General features: G+C 42.7%; 1 protein-coding gene across 3 annotated transcripts in view; it reads left to right on the forward strand.

Annotated features, from left to right (window-relative positions):
• The first annotated feature begins 452 nt into the window (after nt 1–452).
• The window catches only part of LOC105195264 (dipeptidase 1), a 93,967-nt gene continuing 78,694 nt past the window's right edge, over nt 453–15,725 (forward strand). Inside the window, exons 1-2 of one of the 3 annotated variants that reach the window (XM_026130950.2) lie at nt 453–688; nt 2,998–5,305. In XM_026130950.2, the coding sequence (XP_025986735.1) occupies nt 5,181–5,305 (125 nt within the window). In that variant the 5' untranslated portion in view covers nt 453–688; nt 2,998–5,180. The remainder of the gene's footprint in view (nt 689–2,997; nt 5,306–15,725) is intronic. The other 2 variants (XM_011160628.3, XM_039449284.1) reach the window with 2 other exon arrangements.

Genomic DNA, 15,725 nt, shown 5'->3' on the forward strand with positions numbered 1-15,725 from the left:
GTAAAGCGTCGCTCTGTGGAGAGCAACGGTATCGTAAATATCCGAAGTGAAACTTGGACACACGGTTCGGATAGTATAGCGCGAGTTTAAGCACGCGCGGAGCTACCACCCACGGTTCGGTAAACCATGTGTACAATCTTTGTGACACATTGTGTTGTCGGAGGGCACGTATGCACCCTCGCGCAGGGTTCAGCAAAGATAGCGGAGAAAGAAGGTGGCGCGTGCTCGGCCTAAGATCGAGACGCGCGGTGTCGAAGAGGGTAGTAGCGACACTTTGAAAGGTACCAGGCGGCATCATCGGAGATGCGCGTCGCGGGTGCAGCGCGGCGCGACGAGGGCGCGGGCACGGGTGGCGGGCGCGGGGCAGCCTCTGGTGTAACGGAAGGAGATCGCGGAGAGACGCGGGGGCGCCTGCGCCCTCGAGTACGCCGGAGTTCCTGCGTGCGTTTCCATCAGTCGGGTCTTCAACTCCGGACCGCGAGCAACGGCACGATTCGCGCCGCCGTCCGCGTCGCGACGACGCACCCACCCGACGACGGAACCACCCCTCCTCGGTATATATCGCTCGTGATTGCGCCGACCTATCCCACTGCACGTCGGAGAAGAGGGCGAAGTAGGATCACGTACGAAATTCCGGGGGCGTACCACCGGATCTCGCCCGTAAACAGGATCTCGTAATCTCGCACTCGTAAGGACGAAACTTATATCGAAGAGCTCGGGGAAAAGTTTCATGCGGGCGGACTGGCCGCGCGAGGAGAGTCGCGTGGAGGATCTTATATCGAGAAGCACTTCTGTGACTTTTTTTTTACGAGCGGAACATATGCGCCCTGCATCCGCGCGCGCGGGTGACTTTTATGAGACGTGAACCGTCCCGCGGAACGACAGCCGGAATTTTTGTAGGTGCGGACGGGTGGAGAGAGAGAAAACGCCCGCGATAAGATCTCGCTGAGCGAAATTCGCGTCGCGTTTATTTAAATCGAACACGTATCCCCCTTCATCATCGCGGCGTGTGTTGCGCGTAAGGAAAAAAACAAGATTGTAATGAAAAAATTTTGAAAAAATATTTTGCGTGTGAGAGAAAATTGTGATATGGTTACACTCGCAAATGAAAAACGAAGTTTAATCCTCCGCTGTGCAAATAAACGACGGCGATTTCGCCCAAGTTCGTCGTTCAGTCTCACCGTTTTGTGTTCGACAGAAAAGTCCGCTCGCGTGTTTCTCGCGCGAGACAGCGGGTAGACAACTTGTCTTCGCGGACACCCAAGTTTCGTCGAACGCAATTCCCAGTAACTTCGCGGTGATTCGACACGTTGTTGAAGGGGACGATCGAAAATGTCTAGGGAGGAGCGCGCGGCTGTCAGACGCATCCGCGTGTCGATTTGCGCGAAAAAGTCTGCTGCGCCATATCAGCGATAGCTGCACATTTCGCCGGTCGCTAAATTAACTTGTCACTTTTCCACGTCGCGCTTAAATATGGACGTTCGCGCGCGCGTCTTCAAATTTTAAATCCACCCCCGACGCGAAGTTCCCTCGCGTCAATTAACGCCGTCGAACGTGCCCGAAAAAAAGTTATGTTCAAACGGCAAAAAAGGGGGAACGGGAGAGTTCGAATCACCGCGATGCATTCGCGATGTGGAAAACGAAATTTCGTTACACCTCGGTGTGACATCAGTTTTTTTTTTGTTTTCATGATAAGCTCGAGTAGACAATAGTTTCGACAAACAATGGCAGATACTAGATAAATATATCTAGCTCTGTTTAAATAAAATATAGAATTGTTCCAAACTTTTCACAGTGTTACACATCCACCTGCCATATTTTTTCTACGTATTAAAAGCGTTACTAAATTAATCAACAAGCACGTGTATGATTGATACAAGGTGCGCTCGTATGTCAAATAAATTCTCGCGCCGAGATCGCTATCCCCCCCCCAAGCTTCGAAATGCGCACATCGAGCAAACAGTTACCTCAACATTGCCTTCGCTAAACGAACGGAAACGCGTAACGCGAAAATCCATCGTATTAAAGAGCACATACGCAAACGTGCGCGGCGGGGCTGCTGGAAAGATACGATCGTTAATGCCGTAAGCATTAATTAATCATCGGCGTGCGGATAAATACCGTGTATCACGGCGGTAACCGGGCGTGAGTGGGCGGCCGCGTGTCTGCCGATAATTATGAACAAGCTAACTCATTAGTCGCAATCGACATTAACGGCGTTCCCGTCGTTCCCGCGCCACCGCCACCCGTCTGCTTTTCTATAAGCTGTCGAATTACTAACCACGCCCGTGTTAAGAAGATTAAGCGTCCGATGTGACGCGCGCAATGAGATTACGTATCAAAAAGAAAGCGCGGGTTGGGGATGATTACCGGGAATTATCGTCGTGACGTCCCGATGTTACGATGACTCGAAATGTTGCGATGGTAATACCCACGGGAACAACAGTGACGAACGGATTACAGTCATCAATTATACCCGATGCCGTGCGCACCGACTTGATCGCCTTTCCGTAATCCGACGCGATGCTAACCAATCTGGTATCTATTAATTTTGACGAGAGTAAGACATTAATGGAGGAGATAATCATATTATTGCTAGAGCGAGACCGAAAATTTCGCTCCGCTCCGCCTGGGACACCCGCGAATGGCGTTAATTTCACTAGGTACACAGCGGCGTGTGCGTATACCACACAGCTACAAAAGCTAATTGTTAATGCGAATGTTAATTTTTAATTACGCCCTTTTGACCCGCTGTTCGGTTTATTCGGGCTATTGCGCGACGCGTTGGCAAAACAAGTTTTAAAATTCAATTCGATCGAGTTTGTAATTTCTCAAAATGACATAATGGATCCGTACGTGCATTTTAAAACGATAATTTGCATTCGACGTGAACTGTGCGTTTGGCGACCCAGAATTATATTCGTCGTCGAAGATTCCTCCACGCGATAATTCTTCGCAAGCCGAGAGCTACGAGTTAGAAAAATCTACCTCTTACAGGTCAGCGGAAGTTAGAAAATATCCGGACCGTGCAAAGTAGCGAGGCGATCCATTTCCGAGTGACGTCGAAGCCGTTGGCCGCGGCGACGTGAGAGCCATCCACCGCCGCCGCCGCCGCCCGTTTCAAGTGCGCGTAATTAATCGCGGAACTTAATCGAGTGCCGAATTAATCGCGACGGATTTACGGGCCACGTTGTGTGACAGTGACATTAGCCGCGCGATTATGAAACGCCGTCGCCGAAGCAAGTGATTTAGTAACAACGAGGAGGCGAGAGACCCGCTTTTCCCCGAAAGGCAGAGAGAGAGAGAGAGAGAGAGAGAGAGAGAGAGAGAGGAAAGCTCCTCTGCGTCGCACGAGGATACCGGAAGATGGATCGCGTATTAGAAAACATGCCGGAACACTGATCCCCGACCGCGGGAATAAAGAAGGAAAGGTTTTCGCGCTCGGGTAGTACGACGTCTTCGTTTCGCCGCTCTAATTAATCTTCGGGACGTAACGAGCGGACCACCAGCCGCCTGTGGGAGCCTCCGTAGCGCACGACACCCCCGAGGAGGTACTGATCCTGTGAAACTCCCAGCTGCAGGTGGCACGAGCACCGTGAGTACCGACGCGAGAGCCAGACGGTGAAAGACGTGAGAAGATTCGACATTCGAGATGCCGTCTTAATTAACAGAGCTTCGACTAACTAGAATTCCCTTAAATACCAATTTCCTTAAATACACCCGTTGCGGGTAGCTCGATCAAAGCGGCGTCGAGCACGAGCCGCCCAGGGTTGATGCCGACGTAAATTAAAGACCATCGACATCGATAACCTCGCTTAAGTGGTTTCAACCAGCGGCACTTTACGCTGGTGAGGATCGTGGAAGGCGGGCGACGTGTCTTCGATTACCGACCGGCTTTAGATCTCTCGAGCGCCGGTGAAGAAGTCGATAAGGGCGCTACTCGGTAAGGGGGCCTTCAATCCTGTAAGGGCGGATAGAAAAGCGGCACAGGGACGGGCGAAACCTCTAAAAGTCCTGTCTCCCTGATCAAACTATCGAAGCAAACCCCCGAGGCGGCTTCGAAAGTCATCTCTTGGTCTCCGAAGAATTTGCAACGGGGTGAGAAAAGAAGTACGTTTTGCGAGCGATTAAAGAATAGTTTGATCGAGGAGTTCGTCGAGTAATTGATTTCTTGATCGATCGAAGTTGAATGCCGGCAAAAAAATTAACCTGCGGACAGTCGAGCGAGCAGCACAGCGGGGACAAACGTCGCGCTTCAAGAAAACGTTTTGGAAGATTAATTCTCGAAAGTGAACGAAAGAATTTCGAACTAGACGGCAGAAGTTGAATGAGTGGGTTAAAACGCGTTGGGACGCTATGCTCGAAGACCGGCGAGCGCATTAAGAACGGTTGGCTTTGCGGCGCGGAGATATTAAGTGGTGGGACGAGTGGCACACACAGTCGGACAAAGAGAGCATTTCACTCGAAGAGCAAGAAGCCGGAAGACGAGAGGAATAAGAAGCGCGCGCGCGGAGCAGCTGCGTCGGACGGAGTGTATGGCAATGAGACCGGAAGGTTAATCTAAAAGGTTGGATAGAACGAAGGTAGGGAGGACCCGTGGTAGCTATCGCGACAGCGGAAAAAGTGAACCTTCGAGCCCGCTGGATGTGAGAAATTGGGGTGGGCTCGAGGATGTGCGAAGACGAATGCGCCGAAGATAAGAAGAGCCGGTTCAAGAGGAAAGGCGAGCACTGATCCCTGAACTCTGTTATCCTAGTGAGAGAGGAGCAGAAGTGTTTCCACGTGTGCGGTGATCAAATCGAGTGCGTGGTCCCGGCTGATCTTATCAGTGAAAAACATTGCCAGAACCCTCCCGGATGCCATAGAACGATTAAGATCTCACGGAATAGTCTCCGAGTTTGAGAGAGAGAATCTTCGAGAAAGTTTCGAGAAATTAAGAAATCAATCCCGGTCAAGAAATGCGTCTTGAAATTATCGATTAAGAATTATGGTCGCGCTAAGCAATTCTTTCGGGGAAGTTAACTAGAGACACGCAATTCGAGACGGAGGAGCCACGATCCCGTTACATCCCGGCCATCCTGCAACCCGGTCGAAGGAAGTGCTGCGGGTGAGCCGGTGGGTTAACGGTGATGGCATGAGGACATTAGTAAGGACGCGCTGCGGGTCCAGCGAGGAGGAGGATGAGGATGGTGGTGGGCGTGATGGTCCTTGGTCAGCTACTGACGAGGATCTTGCTCGCGGCCCACGCAGGAGATCGCCTCGCGGCAGCTCGCAGAATTCTAAGGGACGTGCCACTGATAGATGGGTAAGTTAAGTTCGTGTAAGTTAGGCACTTCTCAAATCACTCAAACGTTCGACGTAAGATCATTAAAAAAACACCAATAGAGCAACTCAATTAGAGCAACTAAATATCAGCATAATTCTTCATTAAAATGTTTCTTATAGATATTTGTTATTGTTAGTTTAATTTAAAAAAAAATATGATTACTTAAGCAAGATTATCAACATCAAGAATCTTGGTTGTGACGAGATTGCACTATCTACATTACTTAATCTAATAAAAAAAAAGATTGAGTCGGGCAATGGGCATCAGGTAGATTTTGTTTATAATTTGTTTTTATTATCATTTTAATTTATCTGTAATCGCGAACTTGCGAACGGTAGACTTGTAAATTGTGTATATGTTACGCCCGCAGCCATTTCCGCTTCGCAATATTTCACAAAGCAGTTACAAGCGGAAAATATATACGCCAAACTAGCTAGTATAATTTGCGTACGCAAGGAAAATAGAGAAGAGAACTCGCGCGAAAATCTGCGGGCCCGCGTTGTCAGATGTCAGAAAGCTGTTTCAATTAGCATTATTAATATCAGTCTTGAAACAATGCAGGTTCGTTAATGGCGTGTACGGGATTCGAGGTATCAAAGCGTTTTGTTATGCTGCGGCAAAAATCCTTGACGCCGGGTTCAAAAAAACGAAATAACCGAATTCTGTTTCCGAATGAAACAAAAGTTCTCGTGAAAACTTTCGCGATGCAATTCGCGAAAGCCGGTAGTAGAAATGCCGCCGCCTCGTCCCCGTTCTCGTTCTCTCGCATATCTCGGTCCCCTTTGTCACGTTGACGAGCAGCGAAAAACGCTGCGTCGAAAATCCAACGAATAACTTGAATCCCATCGTATAATCGTTAGCCGTGGTACCGCGAGACACGAATTTACAGCCGGCGAGAACAATGTCGTCGTAACGACGCGCACGGTCGACTTTGTATGGCCGGGCGTGACTCTAATTACACTGGGAATTAAACTTCAAAGGAACGTCCGTCGTATCCGATTTGCTACAACGCGTTGCATCCGTCCGTGCTTTCGCCGACAATTCTATTAAGCAAGCCATTCTATTAGCCGATCTTATTAGTCGAACGCTGATGTCATGTTGAATCATATTCAGTGAAAGCGAAATGATTCTGGCTATCTGACATTATAACCAAAAGCAACGTACTCGGTCGCGAGATATTAAAGAAATTAAAAGTTAGCAAACATACAATTCGCAACGGAATAATTGGAGTACCTTTTGTTTCATAGACAATTTATGTAGCAAATGTATCAAGATCGTTCATGTAACAAAAATATTATAACAAATAAATAAAAGGCCAATAAAATGAGCAAAATTTAAGATGTCAACTTAACGCAATTGCATATTTAATATACTGTAAATCTACGTCTTCAAATCTACATAAATTCAAACAATTACCCCAAACAAAAAGTACAAATTGAGGTACGCAACAATAGGTCGGAAAAGCACGTAACATATGTACGAAAGTTATAGCCATTAAAGTTGAAATAAGTCGATATAATGAATAATGTTATGAGTCGTTATAATGATAATATAAAAAAATCAATCATTTATTCATACAAAGTTATAGGAAAAATCCATAATTAGGAATAAAGAACAATAAATTAATCAAATTTATCAATTATATTAATCAATCATATATTAATTTTTTCCACTTACTTTTCGTTCATTCGTGTAAATTTTTTCAATAAGTCAAAAGTGATGAATGTTATTAATATAACACTCCTATCTCTCGGTAATTACATTATATCTTTCATTTATATCTCATTTTTTTATATCTTAATAGATATAATCTGCTTTGCATATTTAGGTAAAGATTCATGAAAATTATATAACGTGAAAAGAGAAATATAAAATGATTAAGTCAAAAAAGACAGGCAGTAGTTAAAATATTTAAAATATCACGAACTTTGGATGGAAATTTCAAACGAAAATACAGTCAATATAAAAATGATGAAGAACAAAGATAAATGTTGGATCGGTGTGAAAAATAAATAAAAAGAAAAAGTCAAGAAACGAAATAGATAAAGTTTATAATTTATTTAAGCTAGAGATATACGCGTGATATAAATAATCTGAGCATCTAATTATAAATTTATAAATTGAAGCTATTATTTTGGCATTTTGCATGTAACATTTACAAAGCTTCCCCAAGAATTATTCTGTCTAAAATGTCAGCATTTCCAATCGAATCCCTATTGAACATATCCCAATCGAAATCATGTTTCTGACAAGAAATAGTCGCAATGATTGTAATATGATAAAACTAACTATAAACTATTGTAATTAAAATGTATAACTAAACTCATTTTTTTTTTGTTTATAGGCTTTTCCAATAATTGTCTAGAAGATCATTTTGGTATAAGGAAAAGATCAAAATTCTATTTTTTATGCGTCCTATTCATAAACGCAACGTTGTTATATGAAAAACTTTAAAGTTTTTTTTTTTAATCCTAATAGAATTATAATTTTTATTATCACACTCAAGATTCCACTACGACAATGTTCTTCTTAATAATGACTATCCTCTTTTAATTTTATTTTTAGCACAAATAACTTGTTAAATCTATTTTTTAATCAGACATAAAAAAATAACACAAACACTTGTAATAATGAAATAAACAATACTTGGTTTATCATTCCATGGATTTAGCCTATATTTGATAAATTCAAAGATATTACAAAAGATCTAAACGTCAACCTTTCTTCAGTTTTACCATATTACATATCACTGCGACTGCTTCGTGTCAGAAGCATGATAATTCTTTAGAGTATCTCTGTGGCGTGCGCTTTTTACAATTTACAGATATACGGGACCTACTCAGTTTTAATGCCGCTTCCAAACGACCTATTTAGAGGGATTCTCTCTCACGGCAAGATACTCTCAGTGGCTTGCCATTGCATCCCGAGAGGTAGCGATCAAATAAAATCCGGTGTTTCTAGTCGTATTTGATTCTGGACCTTCGGCACGGAAAGCAAATGCACAACTGTCCGCGCCACTATCGTATACGAAAGTAAAATGTGTAGATTTATGTTTATTCAGAAAGATTCTATTTTACGATGGTAATATACATGTGATCTGTAAGATATCATGCCAATTGTAACTTTTTGCAATGTTCCAATGTTTAATATTGAATATTACATATTGAAACTGTTTGAAGCATTTCCATTCAATATTTCACAGACCAACGAGCAAAAGAAAGATGTGTAATTATAATTAAAAAATAAGATCAGACTTAAAATGTACAATGAGAATAAAAAATAACCAGACAATGCTGCGTAAATAGAATTCGCCAGTCTATCCAGTCAATATCCGAGATCGCTTTCTTATTCGAAACAAAAAAAAAACCCAATTGAATCGTACTCAGTCCGAGAAAGAGACTCGCGCATTTTCGCTGAGATAATGAGAAAGTTTTGTGAGCGCGGAAAAGAAAAGACGTTAATGGAGAGGAGTGAATAAAAAAAAAACTCGGAAGAATGGGGCGGAAGATGCACCGACAGGAGACGCGAGGAAGACAGAAATTACTCGAGAAAGAGAAAGAGAGAGAGAGAGAGGTAGACCATGGGGGGGTGGTTGGTCCTTGCGGGTTTCTCGGGTTACCCCGGAGGATAGATACGAATTTCCGGTGCTCCTGCTTGCTACAAACTCGTGTGTCTCTTCCATTTTCTTTCGTGTTCGCACGCGCGCGTGTCTGTGTACGAGTCTGTGTACTCTCAACTACTCGCCGTGAGAGTATCTGTATCGATGTTCGACATCCTTTGCTACTCTCTGTAAGAGTAATTCGTAAGAACGCAATATCAAACGTATATATCATCATGTCGCTGCATTACGTCGTTGCTTCCTATTTACATACCTCGACATTCGCATTTTAAAAATGTATGTTTACAGGAGAATTTTTTGTACGACAGATTGTATGTATCAGAAAACAGTGGCACAATGTAAAAATTGCTCCAAAACTATAAGTGGCCTGAAAACTTTTGCAGAGAACTTTGTGTCTATTATTATAATGTAAGTTACCATATATATATATATTTTAACTTGGATTTTTATTTGAGTATTGATTCAAATCGAAAAAAGAATTCTTTTTTTGTCAAATTGGAATTCAATTATCATTTAAAGACAAAAGCAACATTACGTTAAGATAGCTTAAAATTATCTAGATAAAGATAAAATTATATATAAATTTATCTGCATATTTTTAAAGTAATATCGCTGTTAAGCAAAACAATGTAGGAAAAACAATATATGTTTTATATTTTTATTGATAAATTTTTATTTTTTAAGAGCTTTTCAAATAAATTAATCTGACAAAAAATATTCGAGAGTCTCTTTAAATTGTAAATTGCATTAAAAAAAAAATATTCTTTTGATTTGAATTCATACACAAATAAAAATCAAAGAAAAATATAGGAGGAATATATAACACATTATGATTGACACAATGTTTCCTGTAAAAGTTTTTGAGCCGCTTATAATTTTGGGGCAATTCTTACACTGTGCTACTATTTTTTGATTTACATATATCCAATCTTGTTATCCCATTGACAAATTCTCTAGTTAAGATAAATGACAACTTGGGCATTGAAGCTAAGGACAATACTTTGTACTTGTTGTTGTTCATTAATTTTGTAAATTTGAAAAAAATAACACTTTTTTATATAAAATAAATATAAAGATGATCTATATATTCTAATAATGTACATAAAAAATAAGATAAAACCATTTTTCATCTAGATACTTTTATGTATATACGACGACGAGTACTGGACAAGAGTATGCTTCGGAAAAAAAAGTGAAAACTATATTACAGTAATATTGCATCGTAAACCAACTTGCCTAAATAAGCTTAAGTAATAACCACTTTTCGCCGCTGCGAAACGTTGCGAAAACCCGAAACCCTCCGATTCCGCACTTTGGCCGCCGACTCTACGAGCAAACTTCGCGAAACTCTCGAAAGTGGCTCTGATAAAAGACGTCGAGGAAGAGGCGCACCAGAGATTTCCCTCGATGTCGGCGGGTCGAAGGTAGCTCGTTATCGATAACGAGTGAAAATCTCGTCGGCCGTATTGTGCGCCGAATAATAGTTCGTCCCTCTCGCTCCGGCTCTCGAAAAAGAAGCGCGTCGCGTGGCCCGCGGGCCACGTGTCGTTGATAAAACCCGGGGAAATCGTACGCGAAATTTCCAAGCGAGAGACGCCGAGCTTGCGTCCCATGCAAGTAAACGATCGTAGATGCGATAGGCAAATGCGACCGATTGTGCTTAAACGGCGCCATTATCTCCGATCCGATTAAACGGGTTAACGTTTAAAAATCCCCGCAAATGGATGTGGGACGCAACAGCGGCACGAACACGCCGCACAAGGGGTGCGAGACAAGACAATTTCACTTCCGGTTCCCCTTCTGCATTACAAACTCGCATCAGTTTCCGCGGAGCTTAAACCCCGAAGTGCCTAATGCATATTTTATGCACTCTCGACACGCGAGTTCATAATATCGAATAATTCTCGTGAGAGATTATAGAAAAATGATTCTGTCTGTCTCTTTTTTTTATCTTAAAATCCTATTAGTATGTGAGATTTTTATATTTGATCGATACGCGGTTACGGGTTTCACGATAATCCACGGCAAAACGTAACAATAGAGCGTATAAAGCGAACTAGAGAGAAAAGCGCGATTAAAAATTACAAGCACGACACTGTAGTTTTGTTGCCTCCAAGAACCGGAAACGCGATTCTTAATCCCACCGGCGCCGTCAAGTATATTCGGGGCCTGTAATTGAAACAGCTTAATGTGGCGTCATCGTATAATTAAACCGGCGACGAGTTTTCCGCCATTGGTAGCCGGATCCCGCGACTGGAGATCTCGGAAGTACCACCGCCACTGTAAACGTGATAACCGCGATGGACCAACCGGCGTAATTGCCTCGTTACATCGCCGCTGTTTATAGCTTTCGTCGCCGCGCGGAAATATTTAATTATCCACCTTCGTAATTCCCCGGGCCGGACCGAATCGCGTCGGTGAGATTACGAGGTAAAAAATGAAGGTAAAAGAAGGTCGAACCGAGAGCTGTGCCAACATCGTCGTTACACGCAGAAGGATTTTAGAATGTCATTAACGAGGGAGAATTGTGAGAATCAGTCTCGATATTAGACGCGTTGACTATTTGGCGCTAGGCTGAAACATTCTCGAGAATCCTTCGGGAGTGTCGCGGCAATTAGTATCCCAAGTGGTACTAATTATTTGCAATTAGATTCGCCAAATTGTTCTCTCTTTGCCGCGCCTTCTCATGCGGAAAGAACAATTTTGCTGAACTGCTAGCTAGACATAGATGTGAAAATAATTTTGTTGGACGTTAAAATAATCACAAAAGGCGCTTAAACGTGATGAGCAACGCGCGGCAAAAAATTTTAAAAACTTGAAGGTCCGACAAAATTATTTTCAGATCTGTAGCTAAATTTGTTAACATTTTATCAAAACGATTCTTTTCGCGCGTACACGCGGAACATTTCGTGCCGAAATGTGATCTGTTTAGTGAAAATGTTGCCCCTCCCTCTTCGTCTCTCTCTCTCTTTGTCGAGCAATGCGCTCGCAAAAATGGAACGCGCGTTTGTTCCATAATTAGACGCGTATGCTCACGGTAGCAGAATTGGGGTAATGTCGTCGAAATAATGAAAACGCGAGCCATTTCCACCGGGTCTATAGCCGAGGAAAATTCAGCGATATCAAGTAAAATGCTTCTGTAAATTTGCTTCCAGAAGTTTTTCATTCGGCGGTAGAATAAAAGGCGGTAGATAACGCAGCGAATAAATTATACGAAGAAATATCAAGATACTAAAAGGAGCACTTACTAAACATTCTTTTCAGCAAAACGTATAACACCTCCTCGAATGATCTGAATTATCTTATTCTCTTGCACGCGCCGTAGCGTAAGATATCCTTCATTAGCGTTTAAGATCCTCGAAAATAAAATTTGCATTATTTTACATCAATTTTATTCACGCATGAATTTCTAATTGACTGCTCTCGCAAAGATATCTACATAAAAGAACATTGTATTTCTTACGTGTGTATGTAAAACAGATAAATGTAAAATCGTCGAAGGCGCGGAGAGAAAGAGATCTGATGGAACGACGTGCGCACGTTTCCTCGCGTTGAAGACGTATAACTTCCGATAAGATCGTAACTTTCTCGTCGGAATCGACATTTCCGGAATCGACATTTCCCAGAGTGATTACGATCTCAATCCATCGTAAAAATTCGTTATCGAAACCGACGGGCGAAGCAATCGCGCGATATCTGTTTATTGTATCTCGTAACAATGCGATTCGGATTCTTTGGAAAATTCGAAATTCATCGCAACGACGAACTATTTTGTATACAGCGGGAGGGTTTTCGTTCTCCGGTTTTGCTCCTCCCTCCGTCTGACTGTTTTATACGACTTTTGTATACGAAAATAAAAATCAGAAGAGCCGCGGGACATTTCCAATTTACTTCGAATCTCTTCCGTCGCGTCGTCCGATTGCAGGTGATTTCATCGAATACAATCGAACCATCGAGCCTGTTCCACTTTCGCGGATGTGGGCTGGGAGTGGGAAATAAGAGTGTTTTCTTTTTTTAGCTCCTATACCCGCGTCGAGATAAGAAGAGAATCGAAAACGAAGGAGCCAAGGAGCGGGAAGTTAAGAGTTAACGATGTATCTCTCGAAAGAGGCGAAGCTCAAGAAGACATATATCTTTTCTCGAGTGTTATCCTTGCTATATTTCTCCTGCTTAATGTTAGAATCCGAAATTACACATTTGTCGCAGTACTTCGGATAACAAGAATCACTCTATAACCATAAAATTATTTTAGAAGCAAATCCTTTTTTTTTCAAATAAATTAATATTATTGATATAACTCGTTATATCCTTACTTTCGTGTTTCTCCGCGATAAAACGTTAACACAAGATTACAAACGAATTTAGATCTTATAATTTTGAAAAAAAAAAACATAAGGAACTGAAACTAGTGAGCAGTTCTATCAAAGAAGAAGTCAAGTTCGTTAATCTAAAATTCCCACGAACATCCCCGCTAATAATTTTTTACCTCCTTTGGTTATAATTGATTTTATTAACGAGCCGCGAAGTCGTCGGGACTCGCGGAACTCGGATGAGTGCCGGGCCTTCGTTTAAGAGCGCACGAATGAGCGAGCTCACGCGGAATGGGAAAGAGAAGAGGCTATCTGCTCGACCTCTGTCCGATAACGATCGAAGTTCCATTTTCTCTATCCTCGTTTTAAATCCGCTATTGTACCAAGTAATTCAAGAGAAGAAGAATGGAGAACGAATTATTGGCACCGGCCACTGAATCCATTCGTAAGGAACGGAGGGGAATTGTGTAAGTCCGGTCACCGTGAGATCATATTACAACGCAACGGGACGGGGTCCCGCGCTCGCCGTGGGATTCGTATTCGATTGATAGCCGGCCGGTGATAAAAGTCAGCCTCATATAGAAGCGGTATTCAATTCCTCGCTACGTCGATTACAAAGCGATACAATGGCGGGGAGCTCTGCCACGTGCGCCGCGGACTCAATCAAATAATTGACAAAAAATTAGCGGCAGGGGAGATGTATCTGTACCGGTCGGGCCTCTCCGTGCGCAGCGCCGAACAAAAAGAAAATGCGCGCATTAATCAAAATCAGTCGACGTGATAATTAATTAAGTTTCTTCCGAGAGATGTTTCCAAGCCGCAAATTTCGCACGGGACGGAAGACAGATGGCGGCGTTCATACCGAAGGCACCTCGAAATTCGGACAAAAACACGCTAGGTACTAATCCGGGATCTCATTCAGGCCGGGATACCGAGTGGTAGACGGATTAACGGAGTAATTTGCAGCGCATAGGAAATGCCGAGAGAGTAAACGATAAACCGTCCGGCTAGACGGATAGAGGTAGGGCGAAAATAGTTGCGGAGAATAGATATTAGCGGAGCGGTAGGCGAATGAGTCCAACACATATTAGTGAGACGCGATGAAAACTCGAAAAAAGTCAATTCGTGCGAAACCTCATTCTAATTAAACAACTGTCGTCAAATAGAAAATCAGGTCCAAGTAGATATAAATACGAAGGAGAGTATCCCCGTACTTCTAAAGAGCTTCAAAAAGTAGCTGACATATAAGCGAACGAATTCCTAAATTCGTTAGTGACAAAGGAATGGGTGCTCGGCAAATATCCGACGGAGGAGACAAATGTTCGCAGCTACGACGATCGTCAATGGCAAATGCAATGGGGCTAATTTTCGGTAGTACGCGCGCTTGTCCGTGGTCCACGATATATATGTGCACGCGCCGGGAACCGTCAGACACCAACTTCCGGCGGAGTTAATGTAGCAGCAACGCGTAACTCGATTTCACGGAGTTACTCGAACGCGTTCGGCGTGGCGATCCCGTCATCTCCCGGGGACACGATCCTGTTCCTCTGAAATCGGATCTGGATCTTGGATCCCGAAACGTGACTGAAAACTCTCGGGTTGAAGTCCGAGAATCGGGGCGAACCGGTGGAACACGCGCGCGCGCGACGAAAATCAGGCGACGCAAACTTTTGCGGAACAACTATCGCGAAATTTCATTGATTCCGCTCCCGTTCACGGTTCGAATGGGAAAATTTGCTTACTTCGCTTCGTTAGGATAACCAAAGTTCGCATCCTGTGCAAATGTCATATCGACGGAGCTTAATTTTCGTAATATTCCGCGGCTCGTACCATTTGATTGAAAATTGTCAGAGTTGATTGAAAGAGAAGTGAAAAAGCATTTACATCAAGAATTCGGAGAAAAGTGATGTGGGGAATTTATCTTTTTTTTTTTAATTGCTACTGTCTTCGATTGTTAATTCTAATACAAATAATCTAATTCTAATACATATAAAATCTTTAAATGTGTATAATAAAATTGTCCACAACACGAAGCAATATGCTCAAAATTTTTTAATCTTCTGCACTGTAACCTGTTCCACGAGTTTCATGAATATATGAATATATGAGGCCGTAACAGTTGCGTACGCTAGTAGGGTTAATAAAAAAGTTAATAACGTAATAGAGATGTAGCACGCAAATAGTGCGGGGTCGCGAAATAAATTGTCACCGTTACGGAGAGTATTAAGCCTTAAAACGTTGCAAGTTAGTTTCTCGGGAGTAACTTTAAAGAGATACTAACGAAGTTTCCTGGATGAGCCCGCGGTTAGCATGCTGGATCAGAACTTATAAATTAGGCGAAAAACATCGAAAAAGCAGCACTACAAGATAATCGCCGAACAAATAAAATATTAAGAAAGAGAAATGTTTGCGTAAGGGAGAGTTTGCTGAAAGCGCATTACTTCAATATTCTGTATTGTTACTTCATATA

This window comes from Solenopsis invicta, chromosome 5 (assembly GCF_016802725.1).
Source record: "Solenopsis invicta isolate M01_SB chromosome 5, UNIL_Sinv_3.0, whole genome shotgun sequence".
Lineage (NCBI taxonomy): Eukaryota > Metazoa > Arthropoda > Insecta > Hymenoptera > Formicidae > Solenopsis > Solenopsis invicta.